The sequence below is a fragment of the Salmo salar genome, chromosome ssa26 (genome assembly GCF_905237065.1).
Source record: "Salmo salar chromosome ssa26, Ssal_v3.1, whole genome shotgun sequence".
NCBI classification, from domain to species: domain Eukaryota; kingdom Metazoa; phylum Chordata; class Actinopteri; order Salmoniformes; family Salmonidae; genus Salmo; species Salmo salar.
This window is the reverse complement of record NC_059467.1, coordinates 36,447,814-36,474,168: the sequence shown is the minus strand read 5'-3', so window position 1 is coordinate 36,474,168 and position 26,355 is coordinate 36,447,814. Positions and strand designations below refer to the sequence as shown.

General features: G+C 44.8%; 1 protein-coding gene across 1 annotated transcript in view; it reads left to right on the top strand.

The window, feature by feature from the left end:
• The first annotated feature begins 2,104 nt into the window (after positions 1 to 2,104).
• LOC123730840 (cell surface glycoprotein 1-like) overlaps positions 2,105 to 26,355 on the top strand; it is a 44,558-nt gene continuing 20,307 nt past the window's right edge. The window contains exons 1-2 of the mRNA XM_045709139.1: positions 2,105 to 2,379; positions 10,952 to 12,259. Of these exons, the coding sequence (XP_045565095.1) occupies positions 2,105 to 2,379; positions 10,952 to 12,259 (1,583 nt within the window). The remainder of the gene's footprint in view (positions 2,380 to 10,951; positions 12,260 to 26,355) is intronic.

The following is a 26,355-nucleotide window of genomic DNA, read 5'->3' as shown; positions in this document are numbered from 1 at the left end:
AGCCAGTACTGCCATGCTTTAGCGCCTTCTTGATGGCCAACCACTCACGATCCCCCACGTCGTAATTCCGCTCCGCAGGAGACAGCTTCCGTGAGTAGAAGGCGAATGGATGGAGTTTAGGTGGCGATCCAGTGCGTTGGGAGAGAACAGCCCCTACTCCAACCTCGGAGGTGTCCACCTCCACGATGAAGGGCAGAGACGGGTCAGGGTGAGCCAGAACAGGTGGGTTAGTAAAAAGTTCCTTGACCGTATGGAAGGCTTCGTTGGCCTGCCCAGTCCAGCGCAGCTGTCAAGGACCTCCCTTCAGGAGGGAGATGAGAGGGACCACTACTGTGCTGAAATCCCTAATGAATCGCCTGAAATAGTTGGAAAAACCAAGGAAGTGCTGCACCGCCTTGATGTTGGCTGGAACAGGCCACGACCGTACTACACTGACCCTCTGCTCTTACATCTCCACTCCCGCTGTGGATATCCGATAGCCTAGGAGGGAGACTGCCTGCTGAAAGAAAAGGCACTTCTCTGTCTTGGCGTACAGGTGATGCCCCATCAGCCTCTCCAAAACGGACATGACATGAGAGATATGTTGCTCGCGTGTAGTGGAGTACACCAAGATGTCGTCTATGTCCACCACTACACAGCGACCAAACATGTCTCTAAACACCTCGTTAGGAAGGAGTGAAACACCGATGGTGCATTTGTCAGGCCGTAGGGCATTACCCTGTATTCATAGTGCCCGGTGCTGGTGCTGAAGGCGGTCTTCCATTCATCCCCCTTCTGATGTGCACCAGGTTGTAGGCGCTGCGTAAATCCAATTTAGTAAAGTACTTAGCACCGTGCATATGTTCGATTACAGTGGGTATGAGAGGCAGGGGATAACTGACTTTAACAGTAGCCTTATTCAGTGTGATCGATACAGGGGTGGAGACCTCCCTCCTATACGAAAAATAAGCTGGAGGCCGGAGAGGTGGACAGAGAAGTGGACAGACAGATGAATCCTTGGGCCAGCGCCTCCTGGACGTAGGCCTCCATGGCTTTGGTCTCTGCATGCGAGAGAGGGTAGATGTGACCCCGCGGGAGGGCAGAACCAGACAGTAGGTCGATAGTGCAGTCCCATGGGCGATGAGGGGGCAAGCACGTGGCACGAGTCTTTGAAAAGTCCACCTGTAGGTTTCGGTTTTCCTCCGGAATAGGGACGTAGGTGGCCTGGTCCAGACTTTCCACGGTGGTGGCACAGATTGACACAGAGAGATACCTCCCCTGACTTTCCTGTGACCAACCCAACAACCTCCGCTCTGTCCACGATATACTGGGGTTATGCAACTGTAGCCAGGGGAAACCTAAAACTACGGGGTGTGCAGGAGAGTCTAAGATGAGGAAAGTGGTGTGTTCATGGTGGATGTGAGTAACTTGGAGGGAAATGTGAATCGTGGTCTGGCGCAACAGTCCCTTTCCTAGGGGACGGTTGTCTAGGGCAAGCACTGGAATAGGGGGTTGTAAAGGGACTAGAGGAATGCGTAATGATAAGGCCACTGACCGGTCTAGGAAGTTGCCTCCACTAGGGCAGGACTCAGTGAAGGGCCAGGATAGTCAGGGAAGGTGACAGGGAGGAGGACGGGCTGGAGGGACAGAGAGGAGCAAGGCATGGCCACACTTACCTGGGAAGGTGCAGGAGCGCTCCTCGGCCTGTCGCTTCCTCACCCAGTTCTCCTTCTGAGACAGGTGATCCAGGGGTGGTCCGACTCCGCGCAGCAGGAGCAGAGACCCTGTTGACAGCGGTGTTGATGTTCCTTAGAGGGAAGGTGCATTGTGCCCACCTCCATGGGCTCAGTCTCGCTGGAGGTTCCTGGGAGAGACCCAAACCCCCGGGATGGGCGACAACGGGCACGCAGGAGACTATCCAGGCGGATGGCCATGGTGATGAGCTGGTCCAGCATGAGGTCTTCAGCGTGAGGTCCTCATCGCGACAGGCCAGCTCGGTCTGGACGACCGCCTGTAGCTCGCTGTGGAAAAACGTCAATAGGGCCTAGTCGTTCCAGCCAGTAGACATAGCCACCGTCCGAAAATCCAGAGCGTACTCCAACGCTGTCCTGGACCCCTGACGTAGATGGGGATGCTCATCTCCCTCTCGGCCCTCTGTAGGGTGATTGAAGACGGCACGGAAGAGTTTAGTGAAGCGCTCATAAGACTGCACTTCTGGTCCGTCCCTCTCCCAGACGGCATGCGCCCACTCCAGAGCCTGGCCTGTCAGCACCGAAATCACCAAGGCCACCTTGTCCCTCTCGGAGGCAGTTCCGGCTTGGAGGCCAGGTGGAGGTCACACTGCAGGAGAAACCCCTACAATGAGCTGGGGGTGCTGTCAAACCACTACGAAAGGGGCAGGTAGACGTTGCTGATCAGACTGGGTGATGTGGCTGGAACCACAACAGGGAGTTGGGAAGGTGGTGGTGTATCCTGCAGTTACCGTACGGCCCGGAGCACCTCGTCCATGTCAGTCCTGAGGCGCTCCAGGCACAAGTTCGCTCCTACAGCGGAGAGGTCGGGATTTCCTGCTACTTCCTGTTTTCTTAGGTCGGTCATTATGTCACTAGTGTAGAGAGGAGTAGGCAGGAAGCAGTCACAGGTTTAGAACTACTGCATTTATTTAAGTACCATAGATCAAATCAGGACAAAACCCAAACGCTGTTGTGCTCAAAATATATCTTCATAAACAAAAAGGCACAGGGCGAACCCGAAGTGCAAAATATAATGTACTCAGGAAATAGTAGGCGAGATGCCTCTCAGGAAAACAAGTAACATTTACAATGACCGACAAAGACAAATGGCAGAGGGAGTATATATACAGTGATGGAGTGGGGATTGGAACCAGGTGTGTGTGTAATGATGACGAGACAAGTCCGGGGTTGATGAGTGAAGGGTGTTTGCCAGCAGTAGGTTTGGCAGCTACTAGAAGGCCGGCGATGCCGAACGCCTGAGCTGGACAGGAGGGGGAGCCAAAGCGAAGCCTGGTGTGACAGTGACCGAGAGTTGAAGCAGTATATCATAAGTGTGTCTGTGTTATGTTGGATGTTGAGTCGAGAGTAAATGTGAAGGCTACATGTTCCAACTGCTAATACAATAGTAATGCCTCAGGGCAAGGTTACACACACACACAATTAGACATGCATAAACACACGCGTGTGCACCCTTACACATATGCGCTTACACACACACACCACACACTCACAGAATTTTAAGTCACTATTGCCTTTCATGATCCTCATAGAAGGGGATTGTAGCCAATAGAGCTGAAAAAAACCCTCCTGGAAAAATTGCTTAACAAGAAACTTTACTATTCAATAGAGACTCAAACAAAGGACTTAATTTAGTCTTGGCCATTAGATTGAAATGAGATTGATACGAATGAAAGGGGATTTTTGTATTGACTGGCAGTGGCAAGCATTATTAAAAGAACAAAGCTGTAGACAGCAATAAATCCAATAATAATGAGTTTATTATACTGTAAATGTCCCAACCTTGATATGAGAAAGGATCTACTTTAGTAGAGGTATTTACACATGCAGCAGGTAGCCTAGTGGTTAGAGCGTTGGACCAGTAACCAGCAGGTAGCCTAGTGGTTAGAGCGTTGGGCCAGTAACCAGCAGGTAGCCTAGTGGTTAGAGTGTTGGACCAGTAACCAGCAGGTAGCCTAGTGGTTAGAGCGTTGGACCAGTAACCAGCAGGTAGCCTGCCTGGTGGTTAGAGCGTTGGGCCAGTAACCAGCAGGTAGCCTGGTGGTTAGAGGGTTGGACCAGTAACCAGCAGGTAGCCTAGTGGTTAGAGCGTTGGGCCAGTAACTGAAAGGTTGCTAGATAGAATCTCCGAGCTGACCGGATAAAAATCTGTAGTTCTGCTCCTGAACAAAGCAGTTAACCCTCTGTTCCCCGGTAGGCCGTCAATGTAAATAAGAACTTGTTCTTAACTGACTTGCCTAGTTAAATAAAGGTAAAAAAATGTAATTCTCTGTCTTAGCCTCAGCCAATATCAAACAAGTGAGTGAACTGCTAGTGAGGCTGCTGCAGATATAGTAAAAGTTGCCATTCCATGTCAACTGAATTGCAGTGAGACAGCTCTACCTGTTACAGTCTGATGAGACAACTCTACCTCTAACAGTCTGATGAGACAACTCTACCTCTAACAGTCTGATGAGATAACTCTACCTGTTACAGTCTGATGAGACAACTCTACCTGTAACAGTCTGATGAGACAACTCTACCTCTAACAGTCTGATGAGACAACTCTACCTGTTACAGTCTGATGAGACAACTCTACCTCTAACAGTCTGATGAGACAACTCTACCTCTAACAGTCTGATGAGACAACTCTACCTGTTACAGTCTGATGAGACAACTCTACCTGTTACAGTCTGATGAGACAACTCTACCTGTTACAGTCTGATGAGACAACTCTACCTGTAACAGTCTGATGAGACAACTCTACCTGTTACAGTCTGATGAGACAACTCTACCTGTAACAGTCTGATGAGACAACTCTACCTGTTACAGTCTGATGAGACAACTCTACCTGTAACAGTCTGATGAGACAACTCTACCTGTTACAGTCTGATGAGACAACTCTACCTGTTACAGTCTGATGAGACAACTCTACCTGTAACAGTCTGATGAGACAACTCTACCTGTTACAGTCTGATGAGACAACTCTACCTCTAACAGTCCGATGAGATAACTCTACCTCTAACAGTCTGATGAGACAACTCTACCTCTAACAGTCTGATGAGACTACTCTACCTGTAACAGTCTGATGAGACAACTCTACCTGTTACAGTCTGATGAGACAACTCTACCTGTTACAGTCTGATGAGACAACTCTACCTGTAACAGTCTGATGAGACATCTCTACCTGTAACAGTCTGATGAGACAACTCTACCTGTTACAGCCTGATGAGACAACTCTACCTGTAACAGTCTGATGAGACAACTCTACCTGCAACAGTCTGATGAGACAACTCTACCTGTAACAGTCTGATGAGACAACTCTACCTGTAACAGTCTGATGAGACAACTCTACCTCTAACAGTCTGATGAGACAACTCTACCTGTTACAGTCTGATGAGACAACTCTACCTCTAACAGTCTGATGAGACAACTCTACCTGTTACATTCTGATGAGACAACTCTACCTGTTACAGTCTGATGAGACAACTCTACCTGTTACAGTCTGATGAGACAACTCTACCTCTAACAGTCTGATGAGACAACTCTACCTGTTACAGTCTGATGAGACAACTTTACCTGTAACAAACACAGGTCTTTGTAGTGAGTGGCAATAGGGAGGGGGAGAGAGAGAGAGAGAGAGAGAGAGAGAGAGAGAGAGAGAGAGAGAGAGAGAGAGAGAGAGAGAGAGAGAGAGAGAGAAAGAGAGAGAAAGAGAGGAAAAGGAATTGACGTTGTCAGCATCTTGCCTCGCCACAGAGTGTAACTCAATCCCTCACTTTTCCAGGAACCAGAGAGTGCACACACACACACACACACACACACACACACACACACACACACACACACACACACACACACACACACACACACACACACACACACACACACACACACACACACACACACACTCAGGGGAGTCAGAGGAGGAAACAGCTGTGTGTGTTGTGTGAAGGAGGAATCTGTTTGGCCGTTGGTTCTGTTTGTATGCTTTCCTAACATATCTCTGCTGACCCAGTGTGCACGAGGAAGTGATGTCATAGTATTGCTGATTGAGCACTTCCTATCTGATGGGTTTGTTGTGAAAGAGTAAAGGGTCCTGTCCAGAAACAACCATTGATGACTGGTTGCATGGTTAAAGCTTCTTATGGCTTGAATCCCGTTAGCGGGTTCGATATGACAACAGACAGTGAAAGCGCAGGGCGCCAAATTCAAAAGAACAAAAATCTCATAATTAAAATTCCTCAAACATACAAGTATTATACACCATTTTGAAGCTTTACTTCTTGTTAATCCAGCCACAGTGTCTGATTTCAAAAAGGCTTTACGGCGAAAGCAAACCATATGATTATGTTAGGTCAGCGCCTATACACAAAAAACACAGCCATTTTCCAGCCAAAGAGAGGAGTCACAAAAAGCAGAAATAGAGATAAAATGAATCACTAACCTTTGATGATCTTCATCAGATGACACTCATAGGACTTTATGTTACACAATACATGTATGTTTTGTTCGATAAAGTTCAGATTTATATCCAAAAATCTCAGTTTACATTGGCGCGTTATGTTCAGTAATGTTTTGCCTCCAAAACAACCGATGATTTTGCAGAGCCACATCAATTTACAGAAATACTCATCATAAATGTTGATGAAAATGCAAGTGTTATGCATGGAACTTTAGATAAACTTCTCCTTAATGCAACCGCTATGTCAGATTTCAAAAAAGCTTTACCAAAAAAGCACACCATGCAATAATCTGAGTACGGCGCTCAAACACAAAAACGTGCCATACAATATATCCGCCATGTTGGAGTCAACAATAGTCAGAAATAGCATTATAAATGTTCACTTACCTTTGATGATCTTCATCAGAATGCACTCCCAGAAATCCCAGTTCCACAATAAATGTTTATTTTGTTCGATAAAGTCCATCCTTTATGTCCAAATACCTCCTTTTTGTTCGCGCCTTCAGTTCACAAATCCAAATTCACGACGCGCAGGTCAGACGAAAACTCAAAAAATTCCATTACAGTTCGTAGAAACATGTCAAACGATGTATAGAATCAGTCTTTAGGATGTTTTTATCATAAATCCGCAATAAAGTTTCAACCGGAGAAATCCTTTGTCATCAGAAATGCAATGGAACTGAGCTACCTCTCACGTGAGTGCGCATGGCTGAGGCTCATGCCCTGCTGGCAGTCCTCTCACTCAATGAGCTCTTATTCATCCCCACTTCACAGTAGAAGCCTCAAACAAGGTTCTAAAGACTTCTGACATCTAGTGGAAGCCTTAGGAAGTGCAAAATGACCCCACAGACACTGTATTGTGGATAGGCAATCACTTGAAAAACTACAAACCACTTCCTGTTTGGATTTTTCTCAGGTTTCTGCCTGCCATATGAGTTCTGTTATACTCACAGACATCATTCAAACAGTTTTAGAAACTTCAGAGTGTTTTCTATCCAAATCTAGTAATTATATGCATATCTTAGTTTCTGGGCATGAGTAGCAGGCAGTTTACTCTGGCACATCAGTCATCCAAGCTACTCAATACTGCCACCATCCATAAGAAGTTAAATGAGGTGTGCTAATTCAGAGCTACAACAAATACGTGAACCGTCTGGTGGACGAAAAGACTAGGAAACATTGCATTATGGGAAACCTTTACAAATATTTCAGCATCAAAGCCTACTTCCATTTGAACACCTCAATCTGCTAGTGACTTGAAACACAGTCTTTCAGGCCTAGTCAATGCTTATAGATTCACCTGAATGATTACCCTGCCGTCACAACAAAATGGACGAGACACAACCTTGTATTCATCCTCATGCTCTCAGTCAACACAGTGGAATAGAAAACAATGAATATATTCATGCTGATTTGCAGTCAGAACCACTGTGACCTCAGCATAGCACTCTTTGAAAGACCCACGTATTCTCTCCTCTCTAATGTATTCACATAACAAGCATTTGCAGAATTAAATCATTATTGAAATTACCTAATATAATTAATATGTTTTTTTTTCTCCCCTCCCTATTCCGTCGAGGACAAAGGAAGATAATGCAGTTGATGATGGTCAACCCTAATAGGCGTTCAGCCAGAGTCCTTAGGGAGAGAACGTGGCGGCCAGTTGGGAGCTGTGAATGGAGGAGTCATTTTGATGTATACAACGTGGTCAGGAGCATGAGGATGACTTCCATACATTCTTAGAAAAAAAGGTGCTATCTAAAACCTAAAAGGGTTCTTCGGCTGTCCCCATAGGAGAACCCTTTGAAGAACCCTTTTTGGTTCCAGGTAGAACCCTTTTGGTTCAACCCTTTCCACCGAGGTTTTACATGGAACCCAAAAGGGTTCTACCTGGAACCAAAAAGGGTTTACCTGGAACCAAAAATAGTTATTCAAAGGGTTCTCCTAGGGGGATTGCAGAATAACCCCTTTAGAACCCTTTTTTCTTTGAATGTACAGTAGACTAGTCTTGTATGATAATAATAAATGGAGTAAACTTGTTATGTGTCTTATGGGGGTGAGATACTGTACCTAGTATAGATGTGATCTAGTGACTACCCACCTGTGTTCTACACCATGTTGTGTCTCTATACTGTAAACAGCAGGGGTCGCAAAATTGGGGCTGGATTCTGAAAGACAACAAAAACACAGTAAAACCTGCTACCTTTCCTCAATGTCTGGTCCTTGCAGGTCAGAAAAGGGTTTATACTCGAGAAATCAGTTGATTATTATGACGTTTTTTGCCTACTGGGAGGGCTGGCGCAGATAAAACTGCCTCAATATGAGAACGTGTAACTACTTCTGTGTATGTCATTCCTGTGCGTTTTAAATATGCATCATCTGCATATGTACTGTAGGATTTGACACCCACCTCATCTGCATCTGAATATGTCAATTCCTGACACCTGGTTAGATGGGGGTTGAAGGTTAAGGTGTTAAGGGATTGAAGGTTTTAAGCTGCAGGTAGAGTGATGATCAACTGTGTGTGTGTGTGTGTGTGTGTGTGTGTGTGTGTGTGTGTGTGTGTGTGTGTGTGTGTGTGTGTGTGTGTGTGTGTGTGTGTGTGTGTGTGTGTGTGTGTGTGTGTGTGTGTTTGTGTGTGTGTCAGTCAATTGGCACCTGTCTATCACTTGTCTCCAGCTGCTAGCCACTAAGTATCAGTCCAGACTCCCTGCACTCAGCGGTTGGTGCACATTCATCTGAGTGAACATTGACAGTGGTCTGAAATAACTAGCTACCTGAAAACCCAAACACACATCTGTTCAGAACCCTCTCTGGGAAGAGTTATACATATCATTAAGATGACATTCTTAAACTGAATTCAAATCTCTGGGTAGAGTTAGATCATATCATTATAGATGACATTCCTAAACTGAATTCAACTCTCTGGGTAGAGTTAGATCATATCGTTAACGATCCGCCCCTTTTTTTCCCAATTTTTGCTTGAAATGACATACTCAAATCTAACTGCCTGTAGCTCAGGCCCTGAAGCAAGGATATGCATATTCTTGGTACCATTTGAAAGGAAACACTTTGTAGTTTGTGGAAATGTGAAAGGAATGTAGGAGAATGCAACACAATAGATCTGGTAAAAGATAATGCAAAGAAAAAAATAAACCGTTTATTTATATTTTTTGTACCATCATCTTTGAAATGCAAGAGCAAGGCCATTATGTATTTTTCCAGCCCAGGTGCAATATACATTTTGGCCACTAGATGGCAGCAGTGTATGTGCAAAGTTTTACTGATCCAATGAACCATTGCATTTCTGTTCAAAATGTTGTATCAAGACTGCCCAAATATGCCTAATTTGTTTATTAATAACTGTTTATGTTCAAAATTGTGCACTCTCCTCAAACAATAGCATGGTATTCTTTCACTGTAATAGCTACTGTGAATTGGACAGTGCAGTTAGATTAACAAGAATGTAAGCTTTCTGCCAATATCAGATATGTCTATGTCCTGGGAAATGTTCTTGTTACTTACAACCTCATGCTAATCGCATTAGCCTACGTTAGCTCAACTGTCCCGTGGAAGGGACACCGATCCCAAATAAGTTTTTAAAGGTGACACTTAACTGAATTCAGTTCTCTGGGTAGAGTGATACATATCATTAAAGGCGACATTCCTAAACTGAATCCAAAGTTATTCAGTTGGATTCACTAAAACTCAGTTGTAAAAAGTCATTTCAAAAGTCCAACACATTCTGCCCTTACTCAATTCTAGCTAATGTCAAGAAGTAGGTGTGTGGGTGTTTGCACGGGAGTGCATGCATATTGTGTGTGTGTGTGTGTGTGTGTGTGTGTGTGTGTGTGTGTGTGTGTGTGTGTGTGTGTGTGTGTGTGTGTGTGTGTGTGTGTGTGTGTGTGTGTGTGTGTGTGTGTGTGTGTGTGTGTGTGAGAAAAGGCAGGTCCATTGCAGTACGTCTGACATCTCCTTCTCCAGCACCACAATACCTCTCATTCCACCTAGCAGAAAGAAGATTGATGTCCCCCTCTCCTCCAGCCTCACAATAACCCCATTCAGACTGAATCTACGGGGGCAAGGCACAGTCAAACAAGGCTGGGGCTCGATGACCTCTGACCTCTGACCTCTAACCCTCCTCAGTCTGAATTGACATGACTTTGTGCTTGACTAGTCACTCTGATTGAAAAGGGGTAATGGGTCAGTGTTCCTCTGCTTGGGAACCAAATGAAAAGCAGATAGTTGAAACCGACACACGAGGGGTTTCGTTTATGCAACATTCGTTTATAGAACACAAAATGTAATATTGTGGAGCAACAGCCCAGGAGGATTTGTCTATGTGTGTGTGTGTGTGTGTGTGTGTGTGTGTGTGTGTGTGTGTGTGAGTGCAGCACAGAGGGGAAGATAATGAGCTGCAGAAAGCTTGGTCCTCAGGGAGGCCCTTAGTATGGTGTAGAGAGAAAGGGAGAGAGAAAGGGAGAGAGAGAGAGAGTGAGAGAGAGAGAGAGAGAGAGAGAGAGAGAGAGAGAGAGAGAGAGAGAGAGAGAGAGAGAGCACACCATAGGCCTGGCCAGACTACACTATCTTAGACATTGACTTGTAACATGTGTTTTCCATCTATGCGGTATTGGGCATAATGTATAGATTGTCATTCATGCACCAATGGATAATAGTAATGCTTGACCACCAAATAAACCAAACCTTTCAAAGAAAGAAGAAAAAGGTTTATTTCTGTTAATAGAAAACATGTTTTTAGTCCTGACCTGCCATTTAGGACACATTGCTGTAAACCCCAGGCCACAGTCCCAGTCCTAGCTCTAGTCCTAGTCCAAGTCCCAGGATCCAGACCCAGTCCTAGCCCCAGTCCCAGCTCCAGTCATAGCCCCAGTCCTAGCTCCAGTCCCAGACCAAGCTCTAGTCCTAGCTCCAGTTCTATCCCCAGTCCCAGCTCCAGTCCCAGCCCCAGTCCCAGCTCCAGTCCTAGCCCCAGACCTAGCTCCAGCCCTAGCCCAATTCCTAGCCCCAGTCCCAGCTCCAGTCCTAGCCCCAGTCCCAGCTTCAGCCCCAGTCCCAGCTCCAGTCCTAGCCCCAGTCCCAGCTCCAGTCCCCGTCCCAGCTCCAGTCCTAGCTCCAGTCCCAGCTCTAGTCCTAGCTCCAGTTCCAGACCAAGCTCTAGTCCTAGCTCCAGTCCTAGCCCCAGTCCCAGCTCCAGTCCTAGCTCCAATCCCAGTCCCAGCTCCAGTCCCAGTCCTAGCTCCAGTCCTAGCCCCAGTCCCAGCTCCAGTCCTAGCTCCAGTCCCAGTCCCAGTCCCAGCTCCAGTCCCAGCTCCAGTCCCAGCTCCAGTCCCAGTCCCAGCTCTAGTCCTAGCTCCAGTCCCAGCTCCAGACCAAGCTCTAGTCCCAGCTCCAGTCCCAGCTCCAGTCCTAGCTCCAGTCCCAGCTCCAGTCCCAGCTCCAGTCCCAGTCCTAGCTCTAGTCCCAGCTCCAGTCCCAACTCCAGTCCTAGATCCAGTCCTAGCTCCAGTCCCAGCTCCAGTCCCAGTCCTAGCTCTAGTCCCAGCTCTAGTCCCAGCTCCAGTCCTAGCTCCAGTCCTAGCTCCAGACCAAGCTCCAGTCCCAGCTCCAGTCCCAGTCCTAGCTCCAGTCCCAGCTCCAGTCCTAGCTCCAGTCCTAGCTCCAGTCCCAGCTCCATACCAAGCTCCAGTCCCAGCTCCAGTCTCAGTCCTAGCTCCAGTCCCAGCTCCAGTCCTAGCTCCAGTCCCAGCTCCAGTCCCAGCTCCAGTCCTAGCTCCAGTCCCAGCTCCAGTCCCAGTCCTAGCTCCAGTCTCAGACCAAGCTCCAGTCCCAGCTCCAGTCCTAGCTCCAGTCCCAGTCCTAGCTCCAGTCCCAGACCAAGTTCCAGTCCTAGCTCCAGTCCCAGCTCCAGCCCCAGTCCCAACTCCAGTCATAGCTCCAGCCCCAGTCCTAGCACCAGTCCTAGCTCCAGCCCCACCAACCCCAACTCCAGCCCCAACCCCACTAACCCCAGCTGCACCATACCCAGGCCCAGTCTCAATCATCCCACTGCTGGGAGTGCTGCTAAGTGGGTCAAAGCTCATTTGGGAGGTCAAAGGCCAATAAGGCTGGAGAGACACAGAGAGACACTTTCATACTCACTTAGGACAGGAGAAATAAACTGTGCATCCTGAGAGAGAGTGAGAGAGAGAGTTTGAGCACATAAATGCCTTTATTCTTTTGGAACTTTTGTGAGTGTAATGTTTACTGTACATTTTTTGTATATTATCTACTTCACTTGCTTTGGCAATGTTAACATATGTTTCCCATGCCAATAAAGCCCTTAAATTGAATTGAGAGACAGAGACAGAGACAGAGACAGAGACAGCGAGGAAGGAAGGAAGGAAGGAAGGAAGGAAGGAAGGAAGGAAGGAAGGAAGGAAGGAAGGAAGGAAGGAAGGAAGGAAGGAAGGAAGGAAGGAAGGAAGGAAGGAAGGAAGGAAGGAAGGAAGGAAGGAAGGAAAGAAAGAAAGAAAGAAAGAAAGAAAGAAAGAAAGAAAGAAAGAAAGAAAGAAAGAAAGAAAGAAAGAAAGAAAGAAAGAAAGAAAGAAAGAAAGAAAGAAAGAAAGAAAGAAAGAAAGAAAGAAAGAAAGAAAGATAGGGGAGACTGGATCAAGTGAGTGAAAGAGGGATGGGGAGCTGGGAATAGAGAGATATGTGGAGATAGAGAGAGGAAGCAGTCAAATATAAACTAAGAATACAAAAAAAAACTATGAAGATGATCATATTAATCAAACAATGACAATCTGGAAAAGTGATGAGAATATGGAGAAAGATTCTGGGAAATTAACTAACACAGCTTTTGTTCTGTTTCTTTCCTATTGCAGTAACAGCTTTTGTTCTGTTTCTTTCCTATTGCAGTAACAGCTTTTGTTCTGTTTCTTTCGTATTGCAGTAACAGCTTTTGTTCTGTTTCTTTCCTATTGCAGTAACAGCTTTTGTTCTGTTTCTTTCCTATTGCAGTAACATCTTTTGTTCTGTTTCTTTCCTATTGCAGTAACAGCTTTTGTTCTGTTTCTTTCCTATTGCAGTAACAGCTTTTGTTCTGTTTCTTTCCTATTGCAGTAACAGCTTTTGTTCTGTTTCTTTCCTATTGCAGTAACATCTTTTGTTCTGTTTCTTTCCTATTGCAGTAACAGCTTTTGTTCTGTTTCTTTCCTATTGCAGTAACATCTTTTGTTCTATTTCTTTCCTATTGCAGTAACATCTTTTGTTCTGTTTCTTTCCTATTGCAGTAACAGCTTTTGTTCTGTTTCTTTCCTATTGCAGTAACAGCTTTTGTTCTGTTTCTTTCCTATTGCAGTAACAGCTTTTGTTCTGTTTCTTTCCTATTGCAGTAACAGCTTTTGTTCTGTTTCTTTCCTATTGCAGTAACAGCTTTTGTTCTGTTTCAAGGTCAATGTGACAATAACTAAGAACAGCTGTTTTGTACCTGAAAACCTGCATTCGGTAGAATTGACTAGATTTTACCTAATTGTTTACTCAGATGTGTAGTGGAGCTGAAAAGCTAGAATAAGGCAACAGCACGACATTCTAATGAAAACTGATTACATTCCACTAATTCAGACATTCAGGATGTGTGTGTATTCATGCATGTATCTACTTGTGATGTTTTCTCTACCTACATGTAGATACACTTTACCTACATCTAAATACACTGTTCTATATGTTGACAGTATGAACAAAAGACACAGACACGTCCTCGAATATAAAGGTGCATGACAAAAAAACATTGAGAAAAAAACTGAGTTGGAGACTGACACAGATTACAGCATAGAAGGTCAGCCGTTTAGTTTATTGCTGTGGAAAGGATTTCTATTGGACGTATGAAGACCAGAATACTTACTAAGTACATTGTATGGAAATGATTTCTACTGGATGTATGAAGGTAAAGCCTGTACAGACAGAATGGGCTTACTTCTGCAGCTCCATCTCCATGGCTTTTAATGTATGGAAGGAACCACTCTGTTTTCTGCTTGGTGTCAGGATCTGTGCCAAGTGTTAATGTTTTGTGTGAGTGTGTGTGTACGCGCGTGTGCGTGTGTGTGTGTGTGTGTGTGTGTGTATACGCGCGTGCACGTGTGTGTGTGTGTGTGTGTGTGTGTGTGTGTGTACGCACGTGCACGTGTGTGTGTGTGTGTGTGTGTGTGTAAATAACCTTTAAAAGTCAGCTTTAGTTGGATTGTTCATGATTAAAAAATATTACAGTAGCACAATAATAAATAGTATTTCAAAAGTGATTAGATGTTTAAAATAAAATATCAATAGAAAATCCATTCTGCCCTGGTTGTGTGATAGTATTTCTCTATACAAAACTAAATAGGGCTTGAATTCCCAGCACCACAAGGAGAGACAGGACCCATTCCAAATGGCACCCTATTCCCCATATAATGCACTACTTTAGATCAGGGCCCAATAGGGATATAATCAAAAATAGTGCACTACGTAGGGAATAGGTTATTACTGAAGAAGCAAAAAGATTCACGCTGATATCCATCAATGTAGTGTTGTGTTTCAATCAATGTGTTGTATGTAGTCAGCCAACTACCCTAGAGCCAAGGCCTCTGCTTGGGGATCACCAATACTCATTTGACTCTAGTCTCTAGCTTAAATTCTCTTCCTTTTATCTCTAAGAGTTTGATGAAACTTGAGAGGCGAAACTTGGAAACTGGGACTTCCAACTGGAGTTAGATCAAACAGAAAATAAATCAATCTCTTCAGATACGACTGTTGTAACGGAGTCCCTATCTCTCACACAGACAGGTATGTGCAGTCATGCATGGACACACACACACACACACACACACACAGGATTCGTATTAACATAATTTAAGTACACAATAGTCACTGAAAATAAATTAATATATAGCCATTGGTTACCAGATGAAGCAGTGCAGTACAATCTGAAAACGCAGGCATGGAATTCTGTTTAAATCAATGTGTTTTAACTTCAAATTTGAAAAGTGTAAAAAGGGGACAGTTTTCCCTCTACGATACAGTACCACTATTGTCCCTTTATACTGTAAAGTAAACATACAGAATTACATCCATGGGCCTAGACATAGTATGGATCACAAATGGCACCCTCTCACTACTTTTGAGCAAGGAGAATATGGCTTTTGTCAAAAGTAGTGCACTGTGTAGGGAATAGGGTGCCATTTTGAATGTAAACATAGTACAGCACTTTAGGGGGAAGAACCGGATGGGATGGAATGTGAGGAAGGAGAGGAGAGGGGAGGAGCGGGGAGGAGAGACAAGGAGGATCAGAAAAGCTGGATTGGCTCTCATTCTCTCCATCTCTCTCTCTCCCTCTCTCTGGCTACAACCTGGTTTGATATCACATTGGGTGAGACAGCACGGTAGAACATACACCACCCACACAAGCTCTCTCTTGTACACAGGAACACACACACACACACACACACACACACATACACGCACACACACACCATCCACACAGTAAAGTGAATGTCTTCCCAACCTTCCTATCTCTGCTTGAGGTAGGGCATAACACAGACAAAATAATTTGACTACAGGGTTGCAGTTCACCGTTTGGACAGTGGTGAGCGCTGAGAAGCTATTCATGATAACATGATGTCAACAGACACGCACACGCACGTAAGCAAGCACACGGAGGGATGGAGGGATGGAGGGATGGACAGACAGATAGATGAGCACACAGACACACACAGTAGAGCATAGCATGATTACATCATAACAACAAATCTGATTACCGTGTATCTCAAATATTTACAGTTTAGCAGACACTCTTTTTCAAAGTGGTTTAACCAAACATTTACAGTTCAGCAGACACTCTTCTTCAAAGTGGTTTAATAACCAAACATTTACAGAAAATCAGTGTGTTTGAATCTGAAGTACGTGCAACATTATTACGAAAGGACAGTTGTAGAAATGGTAAGCTCTTGATCTAAGAGAAAACAAACATCAATTAACAAATTCATTCGTTCTAAAAACTTTAAGACATACTATTGTGTTTCATTTGAAAACCTCATAACATTTTGTAAGTTTGAAGCAAACGTTATCCTAATGTTGTATCAAAACCAACGGTTGAGACCGGCATCTGAGACCGGCATCTGACAGTTGAGACTGGCATCTGTCAGTTGAGACCGGCATCTGAGAGTTGAGACCGGCATCTGTCAGTTGTGACCAGCATCTGACAGTTGACACCGGCATCTGTCAGTTGAGACCGAAATCTGTCAGTTGAGACCGAAATCTGTCAGTTGAGACCGAAATCTGTCAGTTGAGACCGGCATCTGTCAGTTGAGACCGGCATCTGACAGTTGAGACCGGCATCTGACAGTTGACACCGGCATCTGAGACCGGCATCTGTCAGTTGTGACCAGCATCTGACAGTTGACACCGGCATCTGTCAGTTGAGACCGAAATCTGTCAGTTGAGACCGAAATCTGTCAGTTGAGACCGAAATCTGTCAGTTGAGACCGAAATCTGTCAGTTGAGACCGGCATCTGTCAGTTGAGACCGGCATCTGTCAGTTGAGACCGGCATCTGTCAGTTGACACCGGCATCTGACAGTTGACACCGGCATCTGACAGTTGACACCGGCATCTGACAGTTGACACCGGCATCTGAGACCGGCATCAGACAGTTGAGACCGGCATCTGTCAGTTGAGACCGGCATCTGTCAGTTGAGACCGGCATCTGTCAGTTGAGACCGGCATCTGTCAGTTGAGACCGAAATCTGTCAGTTGAGACCGAAATCTGTCAGTTGAGACCGAAATCTGTCAGTTGAGACCGGCATCTGTCAGTTGAGACCGGCATCTGTCAGTTGAGACCGGCATCTGTCAGTTGAGACCGGCATCTGTCAGTTGAGACCGGCATCTGTCAGTTGAGACCGAAATCTGTCAGTTGAGAACGAAATCTGTCAGTTGAGACCGAAATCTGTCAGTTGAGACCGGCATCTGTCAGTTGAGACCGGCATCTGTCAGTTGAGACCGGCATCTGTCAGTTGAGACCGGCATCTGTCAGTTGAGACCGGCATCAGTTATTTAGCACTTTGATTAGGACTGACATTCAGAGATGCAGTAATCAGTCTAATCCAAAACAATTAGCTCCATTTGACTAAACCCTATATAAGCATCATTACTGCATCAGAATAGCTGGAATTAAGAAAAAATAGATTGACATTTGCATGAAAACACATTATTTATCATACATTTCACATTGAGTCTCCTGTACATTTCTTCCAAACCACTGTCTATCATCTTTGTTTATTTCACCCAATAAGAAAGTCTAATTTCACACAGTATAGACTACATTTCAGTATAACACAGTCGATAGACTGTCATTTCAGTATAACACTGTCTATACAATGTAATTTCAGTATAACATTGTCTATAGACTGTCATTTCAGTATAACATTGTCGATAGACTGTCATTTCAGTATAACAGTGTCCATATACTGTCATTTCAGTATAACACCCTCTATACAATGTAATTTCAGTATAACAATGTCTATAGACTGTCATTTCAGTATAACACTATCTATAGACTTTCATTTCACTAAAAAAGATGGCGTAGCGGTCAGACATCTTTGTCCTTCGTCTTGTCGTGTCCCATGTATATATCTTTTTATATCTTTTGCTTCACATATCTTTTTTATATTTTTCTAAACCTCAACTTCAAAATACTCTCCTGCAACCCACCTCACCCAATGTGGTGTGGATCTGTTTTTTCGAAAGTATTTTTATTTATCTCAGAACCGGAATCTCCCAAAAGAAGCTAGCTAGCTCACTAGCTACTAGCTAGTAGTCAGCTAACCACTGCTAGCGGTCATCAGCTAACCTTTAGCTCGGAAAGTTCTCGCCAATTTGTACAACGCAACTCAAACCAGAGCATACTGGACCTATTTTCTCTCCATATCCCCGGATTCCTACCGCAAGCTCTGAACCTTTTCACGTGGATCATCGCAGCTAGCTAGCTGAAATCCGAGTGACTACTCCTGGCTAACATCTGTCCCGAAGCAAATACAAATTAGCCTGGAGCTATGCTAGGTCCATTCTCCCGGCTAGCTGAAGAGGCCCATCAGCCAGTCCTGGGCTAAAATAACCGGACCCCTTCTACTGCCGGTACGGGGCACAGAACCCCACCGATCCTTCATGACTGGACTACCGACGTAATCTGCTCGAGGGGGTACTCAACTGGCTCCTTCGTCACATCGTCCGCTGAATGCCCATCTGCTAGCCTGCTAACCGCGACCCGCTAGCTGTCTACAGCGTATTGGGCTGTTAGCGGAATAGATCCATCGGCCAATTTCTTGGGCCACTATACCTATTTTGCCAATTGGACTTGGACCCCTCTGCTACTCGGAACCCTACTAATCCATCACGACTGGTCTACCAACGTCACCACACGTGGAGGCTAAAACAGACTTTCCTCCATTGCGACGTCCCTCTAAGGCCCTTCAACTAGCTTTCTAGCCCCGGCCTGCTAGCTGTCTGAATCGCTCTGTCTCCAGCCAGCCCAACCACTCACTGGACCCCTATGATCGCTCGGCTACGCATGCCTCTCCCTAATATCAATATGCCTTGTCCATTACTGTCCTGGTTAGTGATTATTGTCTTATTTCACTGTAGAGCCTCTAGCCCTGCTCAATATGCCCTAACCAACCATTTAGTTCCACCTCCCAAATATGCGGGTACATCATCTGGTTTAAATGTCTCTAGAGACAATATCTCTCTCATCATTATTCAATGCCTAGGTTTACCTCCAATGTACTCATATCCTACCATACCCTTGTCTGTACATTATGCCTTGAATCTATTCTATCGCGCCCAGAAACCTGCTCCTTTTACTCTCTGTTCCGAACGTACTAGACGACCAGTTCTGATAGCCTTTAGCCGTACCCTTATCCTACTCCTCCTCTGTTCCTCTGGTGATGTAGAGGTTAATCCAGGCCCTTCCAGTGCCTAGCTCCACTCCTACTACCCAGGTGCTCTCATTTGTTGACTTCTGTAACCGTAAAAGCCTTGGTTTCATGCATGTTAACATTAGAAGCCTCCTCCCTAAGTTTGATTTATTAACTGCTTTAGCACACTCTGCCAACCCGGATGTCCTAGCCGTGTCTGAATCCTGGCTTAGGAAGACTACCAAAAACCCTGACATTTCCATCCCTAACTATAACATTTTCCAACAAGATAGAACTGCCAAAGGGGGCGGTGTTGCAATCTACTGCAGAGATAGCCTGCAGAGTTCTGTTTTACTATCCAGGTCCGTCCACCTTTCCAGAAACACTGTTTCTCTCGCCGTTGCCAGCTGTGCCCTGGACACCATATGTGAATTGATTGCCCCCAATCTATCTTCAGAGCTCATGCTGCTAGGTGACCTAAACTGGGACATGCTTAACACCCCGGCCGTCCGACAATCTAAGCTTGATGGCCTCAATCTCACACAAATTATCAATGAACCCACCAGGTACAACCCCAAATCCGTAAACACGGGCACCCTCATAGATATCATCCTAACCAACCTGCCCTCCAAATACACCTCTGCTGTTTTCAACCAAGATCTCAGCGATCACTGCCTCATTGCCTGCATCCGTAATGGGTCAGCGGTCAAATGACCACCCCTCATCACTGTCAAACGATCCCTAAAACACTTCAGCGAGAACGCCTTACTAATCGACCTGGCCCGGGTACCCTGGAAGGATATTGACTTCATCCCGTCAGTGGAGGATGCCTGGTTATTCTTTAGAAGTGTATTCCTCACCATCTTAAATAAGCATGCCCCATTCAAAAATGTAGAACCAGGAACAGATATAGCCCTGGGTTCTCTCTAGACTTGACTGCCCTTGACCAGCACATCCTGTGGCATTCTGCATTAGCATCAAATATCCCCTGTGATATGTAACTTTTCATGGAAGTTAGGAACCAATATACCCAGGCAGTTAGGAAAGCTAAGGCTAGCTTTTTCAAGCAGAAATCTGCATCCTGCCCACTGCACTGAGGCTAGGAAACACTGTCACCACCGACAAATCCACTATAATTGAGAATTTCAATGAGCATTTTTCTACGGCTGGCCATGCTTTCCACCTGGCTACCCCTACCCTGGTCAACAGCCCTGCACACCCCACAGCAACTCACCCAAGCCACCCCATTTCTCCATCACCCAAATCCAGATAGCTGATGTTCTGAAAGTGCTGCAAAATCTGGACCCCTACGAGCAGCCAGGCTAGTCAATCTAGACCCTCTCTTTCTAAAATGATCTGCTGAAATTGTTGCAACCACCATGTTACGAATCCCTTTGGCCCAGCGGTCTAGGGGGGATGGATACGAGACCCGTAACATAAATCATGCAAATTATAATCGTGACAAGTAAGAGTGAGAACCAACAAACCACAGACAACTGAAATCTAACGTCAAACTCAAAAGGTTTATTTTAAACACAAGGTAAAGGGATGTGAGAAAAGGGGCTGAGCTGGACCCAAGCAAAGAAACAATAATCCAAAAACACCCCTAAACTAGACTAGCCTATTTCCACAACAGCTAGCTAACTAACCAAAAATACAGAGGGTGGTCCACCCAGTTCTAACTAGGGTACTTAGACACAGTATTCCTACGGGTAATGTATGCCCATGGGCGACTTGTCTTGGTACCCCCTTTTCCCACCAAACAAACAAACAGTCAAACAACAAAACAATACTCACAGGATTACTGGACAAATGTGACATGTAGTTGCAAAAACAAAAGAGATCAATACAGAGATAGAGAGAGAGTGACACAGAGAGAGAGATTGAGAGAATGAACACAAAGATTGATCTGGGGAGAAAACAACTGACTGGGTTTTTAAACCAAGGGAAAGAGGCTGTGATAGGTTGAGGGAAAAGGAACAGGTGTCTTCTGATTGGGGACTGATTGATGACTGATTGGGGAGTGATGATTGTCACCTGTGAGGGGATAAGGAGAGACAAGAAACACACACCGGATACATACACAGGATACTTGTATCCGTAACACCCTATTACTGGCCTGTTCAACCTCTCCTTCGTATCGTCTGAGATTCCCAAAGATTGGAAAGCTGCCGTGGTCATCCCCCTCTTCAAAGGGGGTGACACTCTAGACCCAAACTGCTTCAGACCTTTATCTATCCTACCCTGCTTTTCTAAGGTCTTCGAAAGCCAAGTTAACAAACAGATTACCAACCATTTCTAATCCCACCGTACCTTCTCCGCTATGCAATCTGGTTTCCGAGCTGGTCATGGGTGCACCTCAGCCACGCTCAACGTCCTAAATGATATCATAACCGCCATCGATATGAGACATTACTGTGCAGCCGTATTCATCGACCTGGCCAAGGCTTCGACTCTGTCAATCACCACATTCTTATCGGCAGACTCAACAGCCTTGGTTTCTCAAATGATTACCTCGCCTGGTTCACCAACTACTTCTCTGATAGATTTCAGTGTGTCAAAACGGAGGGCCTGTTGTCCGGACATCTGGCAGTATCTATGGGGGTGCCACAGGGTTCAATTCTCGGGCCGACTCTTTTCTCTGTATACATCAATGATGTCGCTCTTGCTGCTGGTGATTCTCTGATCCACCTCTGCGCAGACGACACCATTCTGTATACCTCTGGCCCTTCTTTGGACACTGTGTTAACTAACCTCCAGACGAGCTTCAGTGCCATACAACTCTCCTTCCTTGGCCTCCAACTGCTCTTAAATGCAAGTAAAACTAAATGCATGCTCTTCAACCGATTGCTGCTTGCACCTGTCCGCCCGTCCAGCATCACTACTCTGTACGGTTCTGACTTAGAATATGTGCACAACTACAAATACCTAGGTGTCTGGCTAGACTGTAAACTCGCCTTCCAGACTCACATTAAGCATCTCCAATCCAAAATGAATTCTAGAATCGGCTTCCTACTTCACAACAAAGCATCCTTCACTCATGCTGCCAAACATACCCTCGTAAAAATGACCATCCTACCGATCCTCGACTTCGGCGATGTCATTTACAAAATAGCCTCCAGTACCGCTCAACAAATTGAATGCAGTCTATCACAGTGCCATCCATTTTGTCACCAAAGCCCCATATACTACCCACCACTGCGACCTATACGCTCTCGTTGGCTGGCCCTCGCTTCCTACTCATCTTGCTCCTTTGCACCCCAGTATCTTTACATGCACATTCATCATTTGCACATCCACCATTCCAGTGTTTAATTGCTATATTGTAATTACTTCGCCAGCATGGCCTTACCTCCCTTATCCTACCTCATTTGCACACACTGTATATAGACTTTTTCTACTGTATTATTGACTGTATGTTTGTTTATTCCATGTGTAACTCTGTGTTGTTGTATGTGTCGAACTACTTTGTTTTATCTTGGCCAGGTCGCAGTTGTAAATGAGAACTTGTTCTCAACTAGCCTACCTGGTTAAATAAAGATGAAATAAAAAAATAAAAAAAATAAAAATTCAGTATAACACTGTCTATAGACTGTCATTTCAGTATAACAGTGTCTAAAGACTGCCATTTCAGTAACCATTTCAATAAGGCTTATTAAAAATAATTCAGAAAGCATTTCTGGCTAAAATGTAATATTACACTATGAAGCATTAAATATCTGCAGATGGATAATGGTGTGTGTGTATGTGTATGTGTATGTGTGTGTGTGTGTGTGTGTGTGTGTGTGTGTGTGTGTGTGTGTGTGTGTGTGTGTGTGTGTGTGTGTGAACGAGTGCATCTGTGAATCTGTTAACGTACTTACATGCATGTGTGTGTGTGGGGGCGTGTGTTTAAAGATTCTCTCCTTTGTTCATCCCTCGCTCCAGACTCCAGACTCCTTCTCCCCATCCCCCCTCCCCCTCTCTCTCTCACTCCCACCTCCAACCGCATGGTCTCCACTCATGGTAATCCTTTGTCTGCTGAGGAGTGTGTGTGCCTGCGTATCTGTGTGTGTCATGTTCATCTCTTTGTTCAGCCAGCCAGTAATTCTGCTAGTGACCTCAACCCTATAATGCAGACACAGTAGACCTGAGTATATATAAAACATATATAAACATATACAGTATAAAACACATATAAACATATGCAAAAATATATAAATATATACAGTATAAAACATATATAAACATATAGAGTATAAAACATATATAAACATATACAAAACATATATAAACATATACAATATAAAATATATATAAACATACAGTATAAAACATATATATATATAAACATATACAAAACATATATAAACATATACAGTATAAAACATATTTAAACATATACAGTATAAAACATATATAAACATATACAGTATAAACATATTAATACATATACAGTATAAAACATATATAAACATATACAGTTTAAAACGTATGTAAACATATACAGTATAAAACATGTATTAACATACTGTATATAAAAGAGGAATATATTACAGTAAATCTGTATGTTAAGAGACTTAGGGGAAACCCCAACTATTCACACTCTCACACACTCACACACTCTCACACTCTCACCCTCTCACACACTCTCACACTCACACAAATCTTTGCTCTGGTCTAACTGTTCTCTCACAGGACTGTTTAATGCGTTTCCACTCGTGTCAAAATATTCCTCGATATCCTTTTCATCTTCAGATGCAAAACGTTGAACTAGTCTACAGTCTAGAGCATATCAGTGTTTCTAAGGAGGAACTGTGAATAGTGAGGCCCTTTTCTGGAAATAGGAAACACACTGAGATGGTAGGCCAATACTGTGAGTAGTGAGTGTGTGTGTTTCTTTTGTTCATGTGTGGAATCAATATACATGAGAAGCCAACACACACACAGGCACGCAGACGGACGCACACACACACACAAGGGGTATGACCTTGAGAGGGCATATTTCATCAGTTGTTGTTTGGCTCAAAAGCAGAGATTGCTGCTTGCTACTGCGAAACCCACAGTGTGTCATGTGCACGCGCGCACACGCACACGCACACGCACACACACACACACACACACACACACACACACACACACACACACACACACACACACACACACACACACACACACACACACACACACACACACACACACACACACACACACACACAGCTTGGACTCTTATATCAATTGTCTTCTCCATGTCTTAGTGAGTAAATTCCCTGCCAGCAACTTGGAGCATGCTCTCCAGCTCCTTGCCTTTCTGTGGCTGTTCTCACACACACATACTTGATGTCCATCTAAAACGACTGTGTAGGTGTGAGCCCTTGTAAAAGCAGTGCTCTACATAGGGACTAGGGAGCTATCTGGGACACATGCATATTGCTTATACCTTTCTAATACGTTCATATATAAATGAAGTTCCTAGGGAGTAGGGGCTAGGGGATCCATTTTTGTTTTTGGAGCACTACTTCTGAATTCTAAATGGACCCGTAGCCCCTACGTCGAAGACATCCCGTAGATTTTTTTACAACTTTTTAGTGGGTGGGTGAAAATGTCGCCATGTTGTCATTAAAATGTATTCCACCTATCCAATCCATTCAGATCTACATGGAGGGGCCAGGAAATAGGGGCTAGCGGCTAGTAGCTAGGGGCGAGCAGGTGGTGCTAGGATCTAGGGGCTAAGGGCTAGGGGCTATGAACTTGGGGCTAGGATCTAGGGGCTAAGGGCTAGGCGCTATGGGCTTGGAGCTAGGGCCTATGAGCTAGGAGCTAAGGGCTAAGGGCTAGAGGCTATGAACTTGGGGCTAGGATCTAGGGGCTAAGGGCTAGGGACTAAGGGCTAGGGGCTAGGGGCTAGGGACTAAGGGGTAGGCGCTATGGGCTTGGAGCTAGGGGCTAAGGGCTAAGGGCTTGGGGCTAAGGACTAGGGGCTAGGAGCTAGGGGCTATGAGCTAGGGACTAAGGGATAGTCGCTATGGGCTTGGAGCTAGGAGCTAGGAGCTAGGGGCTAAGGGCTTGGGGCTAAGGACTAGGGGCTAGGAGCTAGGGGCTATGAGCTAGGGGCTAGGAGCTAGGGGCTATGGGGTCGGAGCTAGGGGCTAGGGGCTAGGAGCTAGGGGCTAGGAGCTAAGGTCTAGGGGTTGATTTGGGATTGAGTGTGTGGCCGCATCCAGTCTCCACTCTTGTCCCAAATTTTGCATTTGCACACTTCCCATCATGGATTTAACAATGGAGAAAACTCCCTCTAGACAATGATATCACCAATCCACTGCATTTAAATCCATTTTGTTTTGACCAAGGGTGGAGATTCGAGACAGAGCCTTTGTTTCTCCAAAGAGGCTAAAGGGTTGAATGTGTTATTGTGTTACTTCTTCCTCTGTGTTTGCTACTGCCTGTTAAGAAGGGTCTTGATTCAATTGACCTTCCAGTGGGAGTTAAGTGGCATGATGTTAAACAATTAGAGTATATGAGAAGAGATCTGATCTGAAAAAGTTTACCTAGACACCAACATGTTCAGTACTAAATTAAATTCTAAAATGAAATAGAAAAATTCTCTCTCTAGCTGACACCTGCATAGTGGTCGTTTGGTGGAGTTGGAGGTGGAATAGCATTAGAGCTGTCAAATCCACAAGCAGCTCCCTGCATTATACCTAAACTGGACGTTGCCATTGGCATTAAAGATTCACTCTCAAAGTTTTGTACAATTTCAGACAGTAGTTTAGAAAGTGGTGCTCATGAGCAAAAAGTCATCCACGTTTTGTGTACAACGTCATCAAATTGTGTACTACGTCATCCATTTCGTCTGATATGTTACGTTCTACAAATGTTATGAATACAATTCATACTATACGTTACAAATTTGTTGTGATAAAGCTCCTGGAGTGCATCTTTACGTGAAATTCAATGCAACCTTGTTTAAAAGTTAAAATGCTGGAATGTGAGATATAATCTACACCTCAATTAGCTATGAGCTAGGTGCTAAGGGGTGGCAGGTAGCCTAGCGGTTAGAGCGTTGGGCCAGTAACCGAAAGGTTGCGAGATCAAATGCTGACAAAGATTCCATGCTGAAAATATATAAATATGTCGTTCTGCCCCTGAACAATGCAGTTAACCCACTGTTCCTAGGCCGTCATTGAAAATAAGAATTTGTACTTGCCTAGTTAAATTTGTAATTTGTACTTGCCTAATAAGAACTGACTTTCCTATTC